Consider the following 17,451-nt stretch of genomic DNA (forward strand, 5'->3'; position numbering starts at 1 on the left):
GGACTCCCTATTTTATAAGCCAGAGCTCCCTCCCACTGTAGAGACTGAAAATGTCATGTACTCATTTTCTCTGCTTCCCTCTCACCTGGCATGAACTTGGGTTCCACCAGTCAAATGCCTTGACTGAAATTCTGAAATGGAGTGGGCAGAATCCATACTAGGAACTAATTGGGGGGAGGAGTGGCAGTGGTGCTGCATCCACTTTCAGAGGCAACAGTGGTAGTGGTTCTGATGGTGGCATCCAGCATCCATTGTTGGTGGTGACTTCCATGCTAGCTACTGTGTTTGTGCTCAGGACAACAATAAAGATGTCTTCACCAGACCAGCTCTGAGGCATAGATTTCCTGGTAGTGTAGCCTCCAAATCAGGTTCCCTGGCCATCAAGATATTCTGTGGAACCCAATATTCTTTTAATAAATTCCGTTCTGATTAAATTATCCATAGTGGGTTTCAGTGTCCCTGATTGATACAATGTATATACACAGAGAAAGATCTGGAAGGATACATTCCAATGAGTGGTTACTGCTGACTGCACAGGAATTATTGGTGTTTTTTTAAAAATGTTCTTCTTTTTTTCATTTATATTTTCTAATTTGCTTAACATGAGCATTAACATTTCCATAATAAAATTTTTTAAATAAATTAAAAATACTGTTATCTTGAGTTTCCATTAAACTTTCTGACCATATGTTACAGGTACAAATTTATTATCAAGACTAATATGCCTTAAAAAGGAGGGAAAACCTCAATAAGCTTAATTCAGAATGAAAGAAAATAATTTGTAATAAAAGAGGAGAAGCGGTATTCATTCAAAACCAAGAAAAATAATACTCTGGAAAAGTGCAATAGAATAATTCTACTTTTATTTACAGTTTTATTTATTTTTACAAACAATTGATATAACTATATCATATTCACAATGATACAAAAATATGAGAAGATCATATGTGAATACAGATCTCATAGTTGATAAAAGATATAAAATATTGGTTAACTGAAGAAGAAGGTCATTGACAAATGTTTATAAGCATTAGGTATTAAATTTATGGATGTTGCTGACTCAAAGTAGTATAGCCATGGTAAGGTACTCATTAAAAATTCTGTTTGATGTTTAAAATGAGAAAGAGAAGTAGTCAAGTATGTAGTAAATAAAAAACTGTCTAACCATCTTCCCAAGATTCTTCTATGCTTCAGATACTTTTTGTTGATTGCTTTATAGGAGTCTTATTACACTCATATTTACATTCTTTCCTGATACACATCTTCTCTAGGAACTAAAAAAAGATGAGAAAACCTTCATTAGATTACCAAACAAAAATTGTACAGTCCTTTCCACCACCACTACTACCATACCCAAATTCACAACCTCACACTCTGACATATGGCCATATGCTATACAAAATCCCATGTTGATAATTTGACCATGATAGATGCTGGTCTTTGAAAGGTAGCTGAACAACATCAGAAATGCCCAGAAACAATTTATACTTGTTTCCAAGCCTGGTCCAGCCCAGCTCAACATAGCCTTGGACTGTTTATCCCTACTGTTGAAGGCCTGGGATCCATCTGTGTAGCAGAGGGAATGAAGCAGTGGGTAATGCCTAAAGGTAGATAATGCATAAAGTAGATATTGGAATGTGTATATAAGTATGTTTGCTCACGTAACACATATGAATGTATGCATACATGCAGTGTACAGTGCATTATGAGAGAAAAAGAAAATGAATGTTTACACATATATTTAAATAAATAATGTAGTACGGCATATACACACACATACCACATTTACTATAATAGATTCCCTCCTCTCTTTTAGCTGATATCTTACTGATAGAGTAGAAGTTACAGGGTATAAGAATAAAGGGTCAGAATATTCCAGGGTCTTGGGTTACAAGTGATCTCAGAGGACTCCACTGCAGCCAGGGTATCATCTCTCTTTAGTTAATGCAGATGGAAAGAATATCGCCAGTGTCTCAGGCATGCTTCCTTTTGCCCGAAATTGAACTAAATGTTCATCACCAGAATGGATAAAACCAAGAGGGGACAAATAAAAATTTTTTTTTAAGTTTATTTTGCCACTAAAAATGTTAAGGTAAAAACATGAGTCATAATAACAACCAAGAGCAAATAAGGGATGGAGATATATATATATATATGTATGTATACACACACATACATATATGTCACATAATTACATTTATAATTAAGTATATTTACATATATTATATATATAATTATATAAACAAGTCATGTAACCATATAAACAAGTCATACAAACACACTGCATAAGCATATTTATATATATATACACATACATATAATGTGGTTGCTATGAATCGGAATCTACTTGACGGCAACGGGTTTATACATATATACTTGTGTGAATCTTATATACAGATTAGGCAGTTATTATAAGTATATTTAAAAAATCTAACAAGTTTATCCTCCGCATTCTATAATGCAGTCTTCTAACCCTGTCTGCACCTCAAACGCTAGACTTGCTTGCATACTGTCTGGTTTAATTTTGAAACCTGTCTGGATTTGAAATTGGTCAATATTTCACTTTGCCAGTAAGTATAAGCTATGGCTAGTTCTATTACTCTTGGAAAACAAGAAACCCAATCTGCCAGTCCAGGAATTTCTGACCAGCTGCCTATCTTGGCTGTACCACCCCCTACAGATCCCCAGGGATGTGCACACAGAGGGCAAAGGGTAAATGCGTAACTTATTGTTAGCTACGATTCAGGTCCTAGATGCCTATCTGGTTTCCTGCTGTCCAGACGCTGGTCCAGACGCACAACTCCGGGCTGCAGACCCTCCTGCTAAATGGTCTACTTGCCAACCTCCCACCTCACTCTGTTGTGTGCTGGGGCCAGTTTTACAAGTCAGGGGAGGGGAAACCAGAAAGGGGAAAAAAACAAGGTAGAGGAGAGAGGACACTGGCAGGCCCCACAGGAAGCAAACTTTTGCCCAAGTCTGTTTTCGCTTGTACTGTGGTCTGCTCATGGTATGACAAAACTGCAATTCTCAACTCCATTTTGCCCTGACCCAAATCACAGCTTTGTCCTTAGACATGGAGGTACAGGAGACTTAAAGACTCCCTCGAGAATTTAGTGTTTCAGTAACAGAATAAGCAAGGTACACACCCTGAACACAGACCCCTTCACTTTGGTCCCATTAAGGCCAAACCCAAGGAAGGTGGGTCAAACATCAGCAGGCAGACAGCACCTCTGACAATATTAGAAACAAACAGGCAGATTAAAAAGGCAATTCCCGCACCCTAAGTGGCCCTTTTCGACCGGCGGTCTGAGTTGCGTATTTTCGTAAGAGAAGTGTTCTGATTTTGTCAGGGTGCTGACCCCTTCCCATGAACAATAGTGAGCTACAAAGACCCTCCAGCAGGTCACTCCAAAATGACTCTTTACTCACACTTGGCATCCTGTAGCCCCTGCTTAGAATGAAATCCTTAAAGGCAACCGTTCCATGAAGTTCTTCAAATAAGTTCTCCTGAAAGAGTGCCCACATTTCAAAAAACAGGTCAGCTGTCAGAAGTTTGGTTTCACGCTTGCCCTAATTAAAAGCATTTGTCTCTTTATAAAGTATCACATTTTTAAACCAGACATCCTAGGTCAACAATTCCCTAATAGTTTAAATTTATTGTTTATCCTTAATAAAAAGATAAGAAAAAAGGTAGGAGAAGGAGGAAAAGCCGGATGCTCCTTCTTTTACATTAGTTGAATGTAACCATTTTGGCAAACATCTTTACTAGATTTAGTCATCAAAATGAAGTATTTTTTGTAAAATTTTTTATGTCTTTAAGAATAAATCTTCTGAAATATTTTTATGAAGAGAACTTCTAGACATCTTAAAGCAAGATAGTTTTGTCCAGATGGCTTCACTGGGGAAGTCTACCAAACATTTAGAGAAGAATTGATACCAATACTGTTTAAACTCTTCCAAAAGATAGAGAAGGAAAAGGAAGGAATACTCCCTAACTCATTCTAGGAAGCAAACATAACCCTGATACCAAAACTAGACAAAGACACCACAAGAAAAGAAAACTACAGGCGAATATCTTCTATGAATATAGATGCAAAAATTGTCAACAAAATACTAGCAAACAGAATCCAACAGCATATTAAAAGACTCATACACCATGACCAAGTGGGATTTATTCCAGGAATGTAGGTATGGTTCAGCATTAGAAAATCAATCAACATAATACACTACATCAATTAAAAAAAAGGAAAAGAAGCACATGGTCATCTCTATGGATGCAGAAAAAGGATTTGATAAAATCCAACACCTTTCTTAATAAAACCATAAAGAAGACTGGAATAAAACAGAAATTCCTCAATATGATTCAGGGCATATATGAAATGCCAACAGCTAACATTATACTTAATGGAGAAAGACTGAGAGCTTTCCCCTTGAAATCAGGAACAAGGGTACCTGCTTTCACCACTTCTATTCAATATTGTATTAGAAGTCCTAGACAGAAGAAAAAGAAACAAAACGTATCCAGATTGGAAAAGAAGAAGTAAAATTATCTCTATTCACGGATGACATGATCCTATATATCGAAAATTCCAAAGAGTACACAAAAAAACTTCTAGAGCTAACAGAGGAATTTACCAAAGTTACAGGGTTCAAGGTTAAACAAAAATCAGTTAGGTGTCTATACACCAGCAATGAAAAATTTGAAAGGGAAATTAGGGAAACAATTACATTTACAACAGTATCTAAAAGAATAGAAATACCCCCAAAGCAATCTACAAATACAATGCAATCCCAATCCAAATACCAACAGCATTCTTTAACGAGATGGAAAAACTAATCATTAACTTTATATGGAAAGGAAAGAGGTCTGGATAAGTAAAGCATTACTGAAGAAGAACAAACATTACTGAAGTAGGAGAACGCGTACTACCTTACCTCAGAACCTACTACACAGCTACAGTAGTCAAAACAGTCTGGTACTGGTACAATGACAGACACATTGACAAATGGAACAAAATCAAGAACCCAGATGTAAATCCATCTACCTATGGCCACCTGATCTTTGACAAACGCCCAAAGTCCATTCAGTGGGGGAAAAGACGGTCTTTTTAACAAATGGTGCTGGCAAAACTGGATGTCCATCTGCGAAAAAATGAAATGGGATCCATACCTCACACCATATACAAAAACTAATTCAAAATGGATCAAAGACCTAAATATAAAACCAAAAACTATACAGAGCATGGAAGAAAAACTAGGGTCAACACTAGGGCCCTAATATATGGCATAAACAGGATACAAACCATAACTAACAATACACAAACACCAGAAGATAAGCTAGATAACTGGGATCTTCTAAAAATTAAACCCTTATGGCTCATTAAAAGACTTCACCAAAAGAGTAAAAAGAGAACTTACAGACTGGGAAAAAATTTTTTTGGCTATGACATATCCAACAAAGTTCTATCTCCAAAATCTATAGGAAAATCCAACACCTCTACAACAAAAAGACAAATAATCCAATTAAAAAATGGGCAAAGGATATGAACAGATATTTCACCAAAGAAGACATTCAGGTGACTAACAGACACATAAGGAAATGCTCACGACCACTAGCCATTAGACAAATGCAAATCAAAACTACAATTAGATGATACAATCTCACCCCAATATTACTGGCACTAATCAAAAAAAAAGAAAACAAATGTTGGAGAGGTTGCGGGAAGATTGGAACTCTTATGCACTGTTGGTCAGAATGCAGAATGGGACAACCATTTTGGAAAATGATAGAGAGCTTCCTTAAAAAGCTAGAAATATAAATACCATATCATCCAGCAATTTCACTCCCAGGAATATATCCTAGAGCAATAAGAGCCATCACACGAATAGAAATATGCACACCCATGTTCACTGCAGCATTATTCACAATAGCAAAAAGATGGAAACAACCTAAGTGCCCATCGACTGATGAATGGATAAACAAATTATGGTACACACACACAATGGACTACTATGCAACGATAAAGAACAATGATGAGTCTGCGAAGCATCTCACAACATGGATGAATCTGAAGGGCAGATAATAAAATCAAATAAGTCAACCAGAAAAGGACAGATACTGTATGAGACCACTATTATAAAAACTCATGAAAAGGTTTACACAGGGAAAGAAAGAATCTTTGATGGTTACTACGGAGGGGAGGGAAAAACACTAACTAGAGAGTAGGTAAGTGGTAACTTTGGTGAAGGGTAAGACAGTACACAATACTGGGGAAGTCAGTACAACTTGACAAAGGCAAAGTCATAGAAGCTTCACAGACACATCCAAACTCCCGGAGGGACCGAGTTACCGAGCTGAGGACTGGGGACCATGGCCTCGGGGAACATCTAGCTCGACTGGCACAACATAGTTCATAAAGAAAATATTCTACATCCAACTGTGGTGAGTAGCAATTGGGGTCTTAAAAGCCTGCCAGCAGCCACCTAAGATACATCATCTACGGGTCCCATCCCTGCTGGAGCAAAGGAGAATGAAGAAAACCAAAGACACAAGGGAAAGATTAGTCCAAAAGACTTTAATGGACCACAACTACCACAACCTCCACCAGACTGAGCCCAGAACAACTAGATTGTGCCCGGCTACCACTATCGACTACTCTGACAGGAATCACTATAGAGGGTCCCGAACACAGTGGGAGAAAAATATAGAGCAAAATTAAAGTTCACACACACAAAAAAAGACCAGACTTGCTGGTCTGACAGAGACTGGAGAAACTACGAGAGAATGGTCCCTGGCACCCTTTTAACTCAGTACTGAAGTCACACCGGAGGTTCACCTTTCAACCAAAGATTAGACAGGTCTGTAAGGCAAACAATAACACACTTGAGGAACATTCTTCATAGTTCAGTAATGTATCTGAGACTAAATGGGAACACTAGCCCAAATGCAAAGACAAGAAGGCAGGAAGGGACAGGAAAACTGGATGAATGGAAACAAGGAACCTGGGGTGGAGAAGGGAAGATCACTGACACATCGCGGAGTTGGCAACCAATGTCACAAAACAATTTGTGTATTAATTGTTAATGAGAAACTAATTTGCTGTATAAACTTTCACCTAAGGCACAATAAAATAAATAAATAAAAGGGCTATGCAGAGATTAGAAAGAGCCCTGGTGGCACAGTGGTTAAGCACTCAGCTGCTAACTGAAAGTTCAGCAGTTTGAACCCACCAGCCACTCCACAGGAGAAAGATGTGGCAGTCTGCTTCCATAAAGATTATAGCCTTGGAAACACTATGGGGCCGTCTACCCTGTCCTATAGAGTTGCTATAAGTCAGAATCGACCTGGTGGCAGTGAGTTTTGTTGTTTTTTAGGCAGAGATTGCTGCCTAGAAAGAACAATGAGGCAACAGAAACCAGGCTAGTTAGCTGGAGGAGCTGCCTGCCTACACTACAAATAGGGTTCTGGGTTGCACGCAGCTGAAGTCAACACTGCCTGACTTACACAAAAGGGAATTCTTTGGAAGGTTATTCCCGGGTCAGAGACGTGAAAGAAGGCTGGAGAACCAGACTAAGAAGAGTCAGGAGTCAGGGGAGCTCCAGAGGGTCAGGGAGCAGGCACTACAGCAAGAGATTGTGGCAGCAACTGTCTGGTGAGCACACAACTGCCAAAATAAATTAGTCACTCGCCCAAGAGGTAAAATCCTGGGAGAGAGTATCTGACTGGCTGAGTTTAGGTCACATGCCCACCTCCTGTCCATCTCAGCTAAGACAGGAGGATCTAGTCCCTTCACCTTTAATGGTGGGAGGTGCTTACCAGGATTTACCCTCCCAAGAAGACACACAAAGAGGAGACGTAATTTCCCAAAAGGAAATTGGGGATCTAACAGAAAATGGGAACAGGGGCTTGGCAAGCAAAATTGGCCCATGTCCATCAAGACTGCAGAAGCAATCACAAGGCAGAAAGGATCCTTAAGAGTTAATCTGCTTTTGTACCAAAACCAGAGCTGAACTACTCAGAACTATTATCTGATCCTGACTGTAAGAGTATCATTTAGTCTTCCATTTCCAAACTCTTCATCTATCCGTCTGGCAATCATTCAACAAGTACTTTTGTTGAGCACTGTCTTAGACTGTGTTCTCAAGAGAAGCAAAACCAGTAAAGCATATAAATATATATATAGAGAGATTTCTATCAAGGGAACAGCTCATGTGATTGTAGAGGCTGGAACATCCCAAGTCAGTGGATCAGGATAGAGGCTTCTCTCGATTCACGTAGCTGCAGGGGCTGGCAAACCCAAGATCGGCAGGTCACAGAGAGTGGGGCTCTTGCTCACAGGCTGTGAAGACTGACGAATCCCAAGACTGGCAGGCAAGACCAAAAGGCCTCTCCTGATTCATGTAGCTGCAGAAGCTGGCGAACCCAAGATCGGCAGTTTGAAGAGCAGGGCTCCTGCTCACAGGCTGTGAAGATCAACGAATCCCAAGATTGGCAGATAAGCTGGCAGCTCAAGTCCCAAGAACCGGAGGTCAGACGAACAGGAGGCAGCTGCAGGATCCAGAGCGAGCAAAAAAGCCAGAGTATCTGCGTATATTCTGATGCAGGTCACACCCCCAAGGAAACTCCCTTTCAACTGACTGGCTATTTATAGCAGATTCCATCATGGGAGTGATCACATATAAACACTGAGACTCATGGCCCAGCCAAGTTGACACACAATCTTAACCATCACAGTCCACCCCTTATCAACCTGGCACATGTACACATCTCCTTAAACCATACATAATCTCTGAATAAAGACAATTACAAAGTTATACTTGCGCCTAACATGATACAACTAATACGCGTACAACCAAAAATGCATTAACCCTATTTACATCTTAGATTTTATAAGAAAACAAAAATATTTGATGCACACATACAAAGCAAAAGTACTCATAACAATTACAGTCTGCGTTTCTGCAACTTGTCACATGGCCATAACTGGTATTTAGAACTACCTTCTTTCACCATCCATTCCATATTCCCTTTACCCTCAGCAAGCACCTCAGCTGGTCGTGGTTCTTTGCCTGGTTCATTCCTGAAGGGTCTGGGTCATTAGCAGTCATGTTGGAATTGGGTGGCTGTAGTTATCCATTGACTTTAATCACAGGGCATGGTAGTACTAAGAGACGTCCTAAGGGATCTCCTGCATTCCAGGCATACTCTTCTTTACCTCCATTATGAAATAATCCGATTTCCTCTTGGTAATCAGGATCAGTCACACCATCCAGTATGGTAACTCCCTTTTTTGCCCGTTGATCCAGAGGCATAAGGAGCCCAAAGTAGTCACGTGGTATTCTTAGCTTCCAGTTCAATAGAATCAGTGATGTGTTTCTAGGTGGGAGCATTCCTCCCTTTGGCACTAAGACCTCCAGACCTGCAGAGCATAAGGTCGCAGGAACAGGAAGCAAAAATCTTGCGAGTGGGTCACTAGGGTAATAGTGAGTGGTGCCACTCCCATTTCCACCCTTTTACTTCCCGGAACCATGAATCCTGGCTATGGGAGAAAGACTACTATATGTTGGATGCTGGTTTAGAGGATATACAGCCTCCTGGAGAACACTGCCCCAACCCTGCCGGGAATTGTCACCTCGCTGGCACCATAATTATATCTATAGAAGGCCATTCCATCGTTCTATCAAGCCAGCTGCTTCAGGATGATGGGGAACATGGTAAGACCAATGAATTCCATAAACATGGGCCCACTGCCACACTTCATTTGCTGTGAAGTGAGTCCCTTGATCCAAGGCAATGCTGTGTGGGATACCATGCCAGTGGATAAGGCATTCTGTAAGTCCATGGATGGTAGTTTCGGCAGAAGCATTGTGTGCAGGGAAGGTAAATCCATATCCAGAGTAAATATCTATTCCAGTAAGAATAGAACGATGCCCGTTCCATGACAGAAGTGGTCCAATGTAATCAACTTGCCCCCAGGTTGCTGGCTTATCACCTCGAGGGATGGTGCCACATCAGGGACTCAGAGTTGGTCTTTGCTGCGGCAGATTGGGCACTCAGCAGTGGCTGTAGCCAAGTTAGCCTTGGTGACTGGAAGTCCATGTTGCTGGGCCCAGCCTAACCTCCATCCCTGCCATCATGGCCACTTTGTTCATGAGATCATTGAGCAATGACGGGAGTAGCTGGGGAACGAGGATGACTGGTTTCCACAAAATGCATCATCCTATCCACTTGACTGTTAAAATCATTCTCTGCTAAGGTCACCCTTTGGTAAGCATTCACATGAGACACAAATATCTTCACTTCTTTGCCCGTTCACAGAGGTCTATCCACATACCTCTTCCCCATAAATCCTTGTCTCCAATTTTCCAATCATGTTCCTTCCATGCCCCTGACCATCCAGTCAAACCATCGGCCACAGCCCAGGAATCAGTATACAATTGCATATCTTGCCATTTCTCCTTTCATGCAAAGTGAATAAACAGGTGCACTGCTCGAAGTTCTGCCCATTGAGAGGATTTCCCTTTACCACTGTCCTTCAGGGAGGTCCCAGAAAGGGGCTGTAGTGCTGCTGCAGTCCACTTTTGAGAGGTGTCTGCATAACACAGAGAACCATCTGTAAACCAGGCATAAGTTTTCTCTTCTTCAGTTGACTGATCATAAGGAACTCCTTATGAGGCCATAGGTGCAGACTGGGAGATGGAAGGTAATGTGACAGGAGTGGAGACCATGGGCATTTGGGCCACTTCCTCATGCAACTTACTTGTGCCTTCAGGTCCTGCTCAGGCCCAATCTCATATATACCACTTCCATTTAATGATGGAGTGCTGCTGTGCACATACAACTTTATGGTTCTGTGGGTCAGATAACACCCAGTTCATGATAGGCAGTTCAGGCCACATGGTGACTTGGTGTCCCATGGTTAAGGGTTCAGTCTCTACTAAGGTCCAGTAACAAGCCAAAAGCTTTTTCTCAAAAAGAGAGTAGTTATCTGCAGAGAATGGCGGCGCTTTTCTCCAAAATCCTAAGGGTCTGCACTGTGATTCACCAATAGCAGCCTGCCAAAGACTCCAAATAGCATCTCTATCTGCCACTGCCACTTCAAGCACCATTGGATCAGCTGGATCATATGGCCAAAGTGGCACAGTGGCTTGCACAGCAGCCTGAACCTGCTGCAGAGCCTTCTCTTGTTCTGGGCCCTAATCAAAACTAGCATCTTTTCGAGTCACTTGATAAATAGGCCGAAGTAGCACATCCAAACGAGGCCCACTAGGCATTGTGCCCCCTTTTTAGTTGTGGGAGCAGCCATATGCAATAACGTATCCTTCACTTTAGAAGGAATATCTTGACATGCCCCATACCACTGAATCCCTAGAAATTTCACTGAGTGGAAGGTGCCCGAATTTTTGTGGGATTAATTTCCTACCCTCAAATATTTTACCAGTAAGTACAGAATCATTGACACTTCTTCCTTACTAGGTCCAATCAGCATAATGTCATCAATGTAATGGACCAGTGTGACATCTTGTGGAAGGGAAAGGCAATCAAGGTCCCTTTGGATTAAATTACGACATAGGGCTGGAGAGTTGATGTAGCCCTGAGGTAGGCAAGGGAAGGTGTATTGCTGGCCTTGCCAGCTGAAGGCAAACTGCGTCTGATGGTCCTTCAAAAGAGGTATGGATAAAAAGGCATTAGCCAGATCAATAGCTGCATAGCAGATACCAGGAAATGTATTAATTTGCTCAAGCAATGAAACTACATCAGGAACAGCAGCTGCAATTGGAGTCACCACCTGGTTAAGTTTTCGATAATCTACTGTCATTCTCCAGGATCCATCTGTTTTTTGTACAGGCCAAATAGGCAGGTTGAATGGGGATGTGGTGGGAATCACCATCCCTACATCCTTCAAGGCCTTGATGGTGGCAGTAATCTCTGCATTCCCTCTAGGAATGTGGTATTGCTTTTAGTTTACTATTTTCCTAGGTAGGGACAGTTCTAATGTCTTCCACTTTGCTTTTCCTACCATAATGGCCCTTACTCTATTTGACAGGGATCCAATGTGGGGGTTCTGCCAGTTGCTGAGTATATCTATTCCAATTATACATTCTGGAACTGGGGAAATCACTACAGGATGGGTTTGGGGACTCACTGGACCTACTGTGAGACGGACATGAGCCAAGACTCCATTAATAACCTGACCTCCATATGCCCCCACTCTGACTGGTGGGCCACAGTGACGTTTTGGGTCTCCTGGAATTAGTGTCAGTTCAGAGCCAGTATCCAATAATCCCCCAGAAGTCTGATTATTTCCTTTTCCCCAGTGAACAGTCACTCTCTTAAAAGGCCATAGATCCCTTTGGGGAAAGCTGGGAGAAAGATTAATAGTATAAATTTTTGGCAGTGTACTGGAGTTCTTCCTCAAGGGGACCTGACCTCCCTTTCATTCAGGGGTTGTGGGTCTTTAAACTCGCTCAAATCTGGAAATTGATTAAAGGACCGTGACTTTCTATTCTGGTGATTCGAGTTAGACTGCTGTTCACCTGATCTAGAATTCATCTGTTTGTACAGATCAAGCAAATATTTAGTAGATTTCCTATCTATTTCACACCAAGGGACACCATGAACTAAGTAGCCAATGGCATAAGTCCATATGTGTCAGACTATTCTGATTACCGCTTTGACTTCGCTGTCCATTACTGTAACCACAGCCACCTTGTCTTTGTTGATTGAGTGCAGCCCCTTGGCCCCTGCTACCACAGCGTCCAATCAGCCCCATTGTAGTTAGGTGTTTTTATTCAGTTAGTGCAGTTCCCAATGTCCAAAATCTGATTTACATAAAATAGCAACCACAGCAGTCTTTGAGGATGCTGGAGCTCCCTTCACAAATTTGTTCCTCTCAGTTGTGGTAAAAGGTGTGTCCTCTGGGCACTCCATGCGTGGGTCTGTGAGCCTAACCTGATAAATCTACTCTAGTATGCCAATTTCCCTAAGCCTTTGGCTATCTTCTTCTACAGTATACCAAGGCAGGTCTGGTACTTCAACTTGATTTAGTGTAGGCCACCTCGTAATCCTTGCTTCAGTAACCCAACCAAACAAAGTATTAGATCCTTTCCTAACTTCTCTAGCTGAAACATTGAATGAAGAATCTGTGCTTAGTGGACCCATATCAATAAACTCAGACTGATTAATCTTTTTGTTCTTTGCACCATTATCCCACACCCTTAACAGCCATTCCCACACATATTCCCCACTTTCTGTTTGTACATATTAGAAAAGTCAAGCAGTTCTTTTGGAGTGTAGCGTACCTCCTCCTGGGTCATACTTGGTACTTCACCTTTTAGGGCTTGCTGGGACTTAAGTCTAGTTATAGCTCTAGAAGACAGATCGGTAGTGTGGAATTTTTTTGAGAAGGTTCAGCATTGTCTTGTAAAGCATCTGCCTCAGGCAATGCCCCAGGCAATGATTCAGGCAAATGCTCTTTAGAGGCAGCTGGGCTAGGGCTAATCTCATTAGATGGGACTGGAGGGGCTAATGGTTTTTCTGGGCAGGGTGGTTTAGCAGACAAACATGAAGTAATCTCTTCAGATGGGAGTGGTTCTGCTGGTAGGAGTGATTCAATGGAATTTAGGGGCTCAGTGTCCCCAACTTTCTGATTATTGGCCCACATGTCCCCATCCCAAGTTTCAGGATCCCATTTCTTCCCAATCAATGCCCTCACTTTAACTTCAGGCACTTCTTGAGGTTGGCAGTTGAGCTGGCATTGTAATTCAGCCACTCCTAAAATAAGACCCTGGTTTGGTTTTCAGCAATTTCAGCTCCGTTACTACAAGAAATAAGGCTTTCTGTCAAAGCACAAATGGAAGCCTTGAGATCATTTGTACGGCACTCAAGCCTTGATGCTGAAGCCCTGAGCACATCTCTTTCTTTCACCAGTTTGTCTAGCAAAAGTAGGACCAACCAACCAGCTTCCTTATACTTCTTATTCTGACAAAACTGTAGAAAGATATTACACATGTGTTCACCCACAGCCTCGCCTTTCACCAATACATGATCTACTGGTGATGATACTTTGTGTATTTGTATCGCCACCTCACACCATGGTTTAGCAGTGCCCTCTTTACCGCTGGAAGCAGAGTCATCTACATCTTTAAGACTAACCAGACTTGAGAACCAATTTAGAAAACTCATCCTTACAATTTTGTTTCTCTAGACCCCACGCTCAGTACCAAATGTCTTAGGCTGGGTTCTCTAGAGAAGCAAAACCAGTAAAGCATACAAGTATATATAGGGAGAGATTTATATCAAGAAAATGGCTCACATGATTGTAGAGGCTGGTACGTCCCAAGTCCGTGGATTAGGATAGAGGCTTCTCTCAATTCACGTAGCTGCAGGGGCTGGCAAACCCAAGATCAGCAGGTCACGGAGAGCGGGGCTCTTGCTCACAGGCTGTGAAAATTGGTGAATCTCAAGATTGACAGGCAAGACCACAAGGCTTCTCCTGATTCACGTAGCTGCAGGGACTGGCGAACCCAAGACCAGCAGGTTGAACAGCAGGGCTCCTGTTCACAGGCTGTGAAGATCGATGAATCCCAAGATTGGCAGGCAAGACTGAAAGGCTTCTCCTGATTCACACAGCTGCAGGGGCTGGCGAACCCAAGATCAGCAGTCAAAGAGCAGGGCTCCTGCTCACAGGCTGTGAAGACAGACGAATCCCAAGATCGGCAGATAAGCTGGTAGCTCAAGTCTCAAGAACCAGAGGTCAGACAAACAGGAGGCAGTCACAGGATCCAGAGTGAGCAAAAAAGCCAGAGCATCTGCTTATATTCCAACACAGGCTGCTCCTTCAAGGAAACTCCCTTTCAATCGATTGGCAGATTCCATCATGGGAGTGATCACATATAAACACTGAGAATCATGGCTCAGCCAAGTTGACACACAGTCTTAACCATCACAGGCACCATGCTAGGCACTCCAAATACAATGATAAGCAAAATGAAACATGATCTCTTCCCTTCTGGAGTTACAGTCTTGATTTATAAGAAATAGGTCTGCTCTGACCCAGACAACAATAGTAAGCCATGGACAGAGTGGGAAAGAAATGTAGAACAAAACTCAAACTCATAAAAACACCAGACCTCCTGGTCTGAGACTGGTAGAACCTCTGAGACTATGGCCATTAGACACCCTTCAAACTTGGAACTGAAATCACTCCCAGAGATCACATTATAGTCATATAACAGACGGACTATAAATGAACAATAACACCAGTGAGGAATGCACACCTCAGTACATCCAAAAGCAAAGTTCAGGAGGAAGGTAGGGGCAGGAAAGCTGGGCAAATGGACACAAGGAACCCAGGGAGGCAGGGGGGAGAGTGATGACACACTCAAGGGTTTGCAACCAACGTCATGAAACAAGCAGTGTATAAATTGTTGACTGGAAACTAATTTGCTTTGTAAACTTTCACCTAAACCACGATGTTTAAAAAAAAAAAAACAATGTATAAGATTAAAAAAAAGAATAAAATACCTAGAATAAATTTAAGCAGGGATGTAAAGGACTTATACAATGAAAATTATAAAACACTGCTGAAAGAGATTAAAGAAGACTTAAATAAATGGAAAAATGTTCCATGTTCATGGATTGGAAGACTTAATACTGTCAAGATGTCAATACTACCTAAAATGATCTATACATTCAATGCAATCCTGATCAAAATTCCAACAGCTTTTGTACAGAAATGGAAAAAAAACAATCCTCAACTTTATATGGAATAGCAAGAGGCCCCCAATAGCCAAAGCAATGTTGAAAGAGAAGTACAAAGTAGGAGGATTCACACTTCCTGGTTTTAAAACATATTATACAGCTACAGTAATCAAAACAGCCTGGTACTGGTATAACAATAGACACATAGACCAATGGAATAGAATCGAAGGTCCAGAAATAAACCTACACATTTATGGTCAACTGATTTTTGACAAGGATGTTAACTCCATTTAATGGGGAAAGAAGAGTGTCTTCAATAAATGGTGCTGGGAAAATTGGATTCCTACATGCAGAAAAATGAAACAAGATCCATGCTTCACACCATACACAAAAACAAATTCCAAATGGATTAAGGACCTAAATGTGCAAACTAAAACCATAAAATTCTTAGAAGAAAATGCAGGGCAATGCTGTAGGGACTAGCTTTTAACAATGGACTATCTAATATAATAACAAAAGCAGAAACAGCAAAAGACAAAATAAATAAATGGAACCTCATAAAAATTTAAAACTTTTGTTCATCAAAAGATTTTACCAAAAAAGTGAAAATATAAGCTACTGACTGGGAGAATATCTTCAAAAACTATATATCTGATAAGAATCTAATAACGAAAATATACATAAAACTTCAACAACTTAACAACAAAAAGACAAACAACCCAATCATAAAACGGGCAAAGGACTTGAATAGACATTTCACCAAAGAGGACATTCAAATGTCCACCAAACACATGAAAAGATGCTCAACGTCATTAGCCATCAGAGAGATGCAAATCAAAACCACAATGAGATACCATTTCACTCCCACTAAGATGGCTAGGAAACGCTGGTGGCGTAGTGGTTAAGAGTTCAGCTGCTAACCAAAAGGTCGGCAGTTCGAATCCACCAGGGGCTCCTTGGAAATCCTATGGGGCAGTTCTACTCTGTTCTATAGCGTTGTTGTGAGTCAGAATCGACTCGACGGCAATGGTTAGGACGGCTAAAATTTAAAAAAAACACATAAATTAACAAATGGTGGTGAGGATGTGGGGACATCAGAATCCTTATCCATTGCTGGTGGGAATGTAAAATGGTACCGTCATTGTGGAAAACAGTGTGGCAGTTCTTCAAAAAACTGAAAATGGAACTACTATATGACCCAGCAATTCCACTTCTAGGTATATATCCAAAAGACTTGAAAGCAGAGACTTGTACACCAATGTTCATTGCAGCACTATTCACAATAGCCAAAAGGTGGAAACAACCTAAATGCCCATCAACAGATGAATGGATAAACAAAATGTGGTACATACATACAATGGAATATCACTCAGCCAGTCAGAGAATTGAAGTCTTGATACATGCTGCAATATGGATGGAGCTTGAAGACATTATGCTGAGTGAAATAAGTCAACCACAAAAGGACAAATATTGCATGACCTCAGTTACATAAAAAATCAAGAAAAGACAAATGTATAGAGACCAAAGTTTATCAGTGGTTACCAGGGATGGAATGGAGGTGGAAGGGTGGGGTTATTGCTTATGGAGTACTGAGTTTTGGTTTACAGTGATGGAAAAATCACATTGATTAAGGGTAGGGTTGCACAGCTGATTATTGTGATTGCTGGCAGTAAGTTGTACACCTGTAAAAAGTTTAATTGGCAAAAGTTGTGTGATAGATATATTTACAACAATGACAAAAAAAAAAA

The 17,451-nt window shown here is 41.1% G+C and overlaps 1 protein-coding gene across 1 annotated transcript in view; it reads right to left on the reverse strand.

Annotated features, from left to right (window-relative positions):
* Positions 1–1,190: 1,190 nt before the first annotated feature.
* The window catches only part of FAM47E (family with sequence similarity 47 member E), a 38,884-nt gene continuing 22,623 nt past the window's right edge, over positions 1,191–17,451 (reverse strand). The window contains exons 7-8 of the mRNA XM_023737644.1: positions 3,430–3,507; positions 1,191–1,274 (exon numbers count right to left, since the gene is read on the reverse strand). Of these exons, the coding sequence (XP_023593412.1) occupies positions 1,191–1,274; positions 3,430–3,507 (162 nt within the window). The remainder of the gene's footprint in view (positions 1,275–3,429; positions 3,508–17,451) is intronic.

The sequence above is a fragment of the Trichechus manatus genome, unplaced genomic scaffold (assembly GCF_000243295.1).
Source record: "Trichechus manatus latirostris isolate Lorelei unplaced genomic scaffold, TriManLat1.0 scaffold00105, whole genome shotgun sequence".
Lineage (NCBI taxonomy): Eukaryota > Metazoa > Chordata > Mammalia > Sirenia > Trichechidae > Trichechus > Trichechus manatus.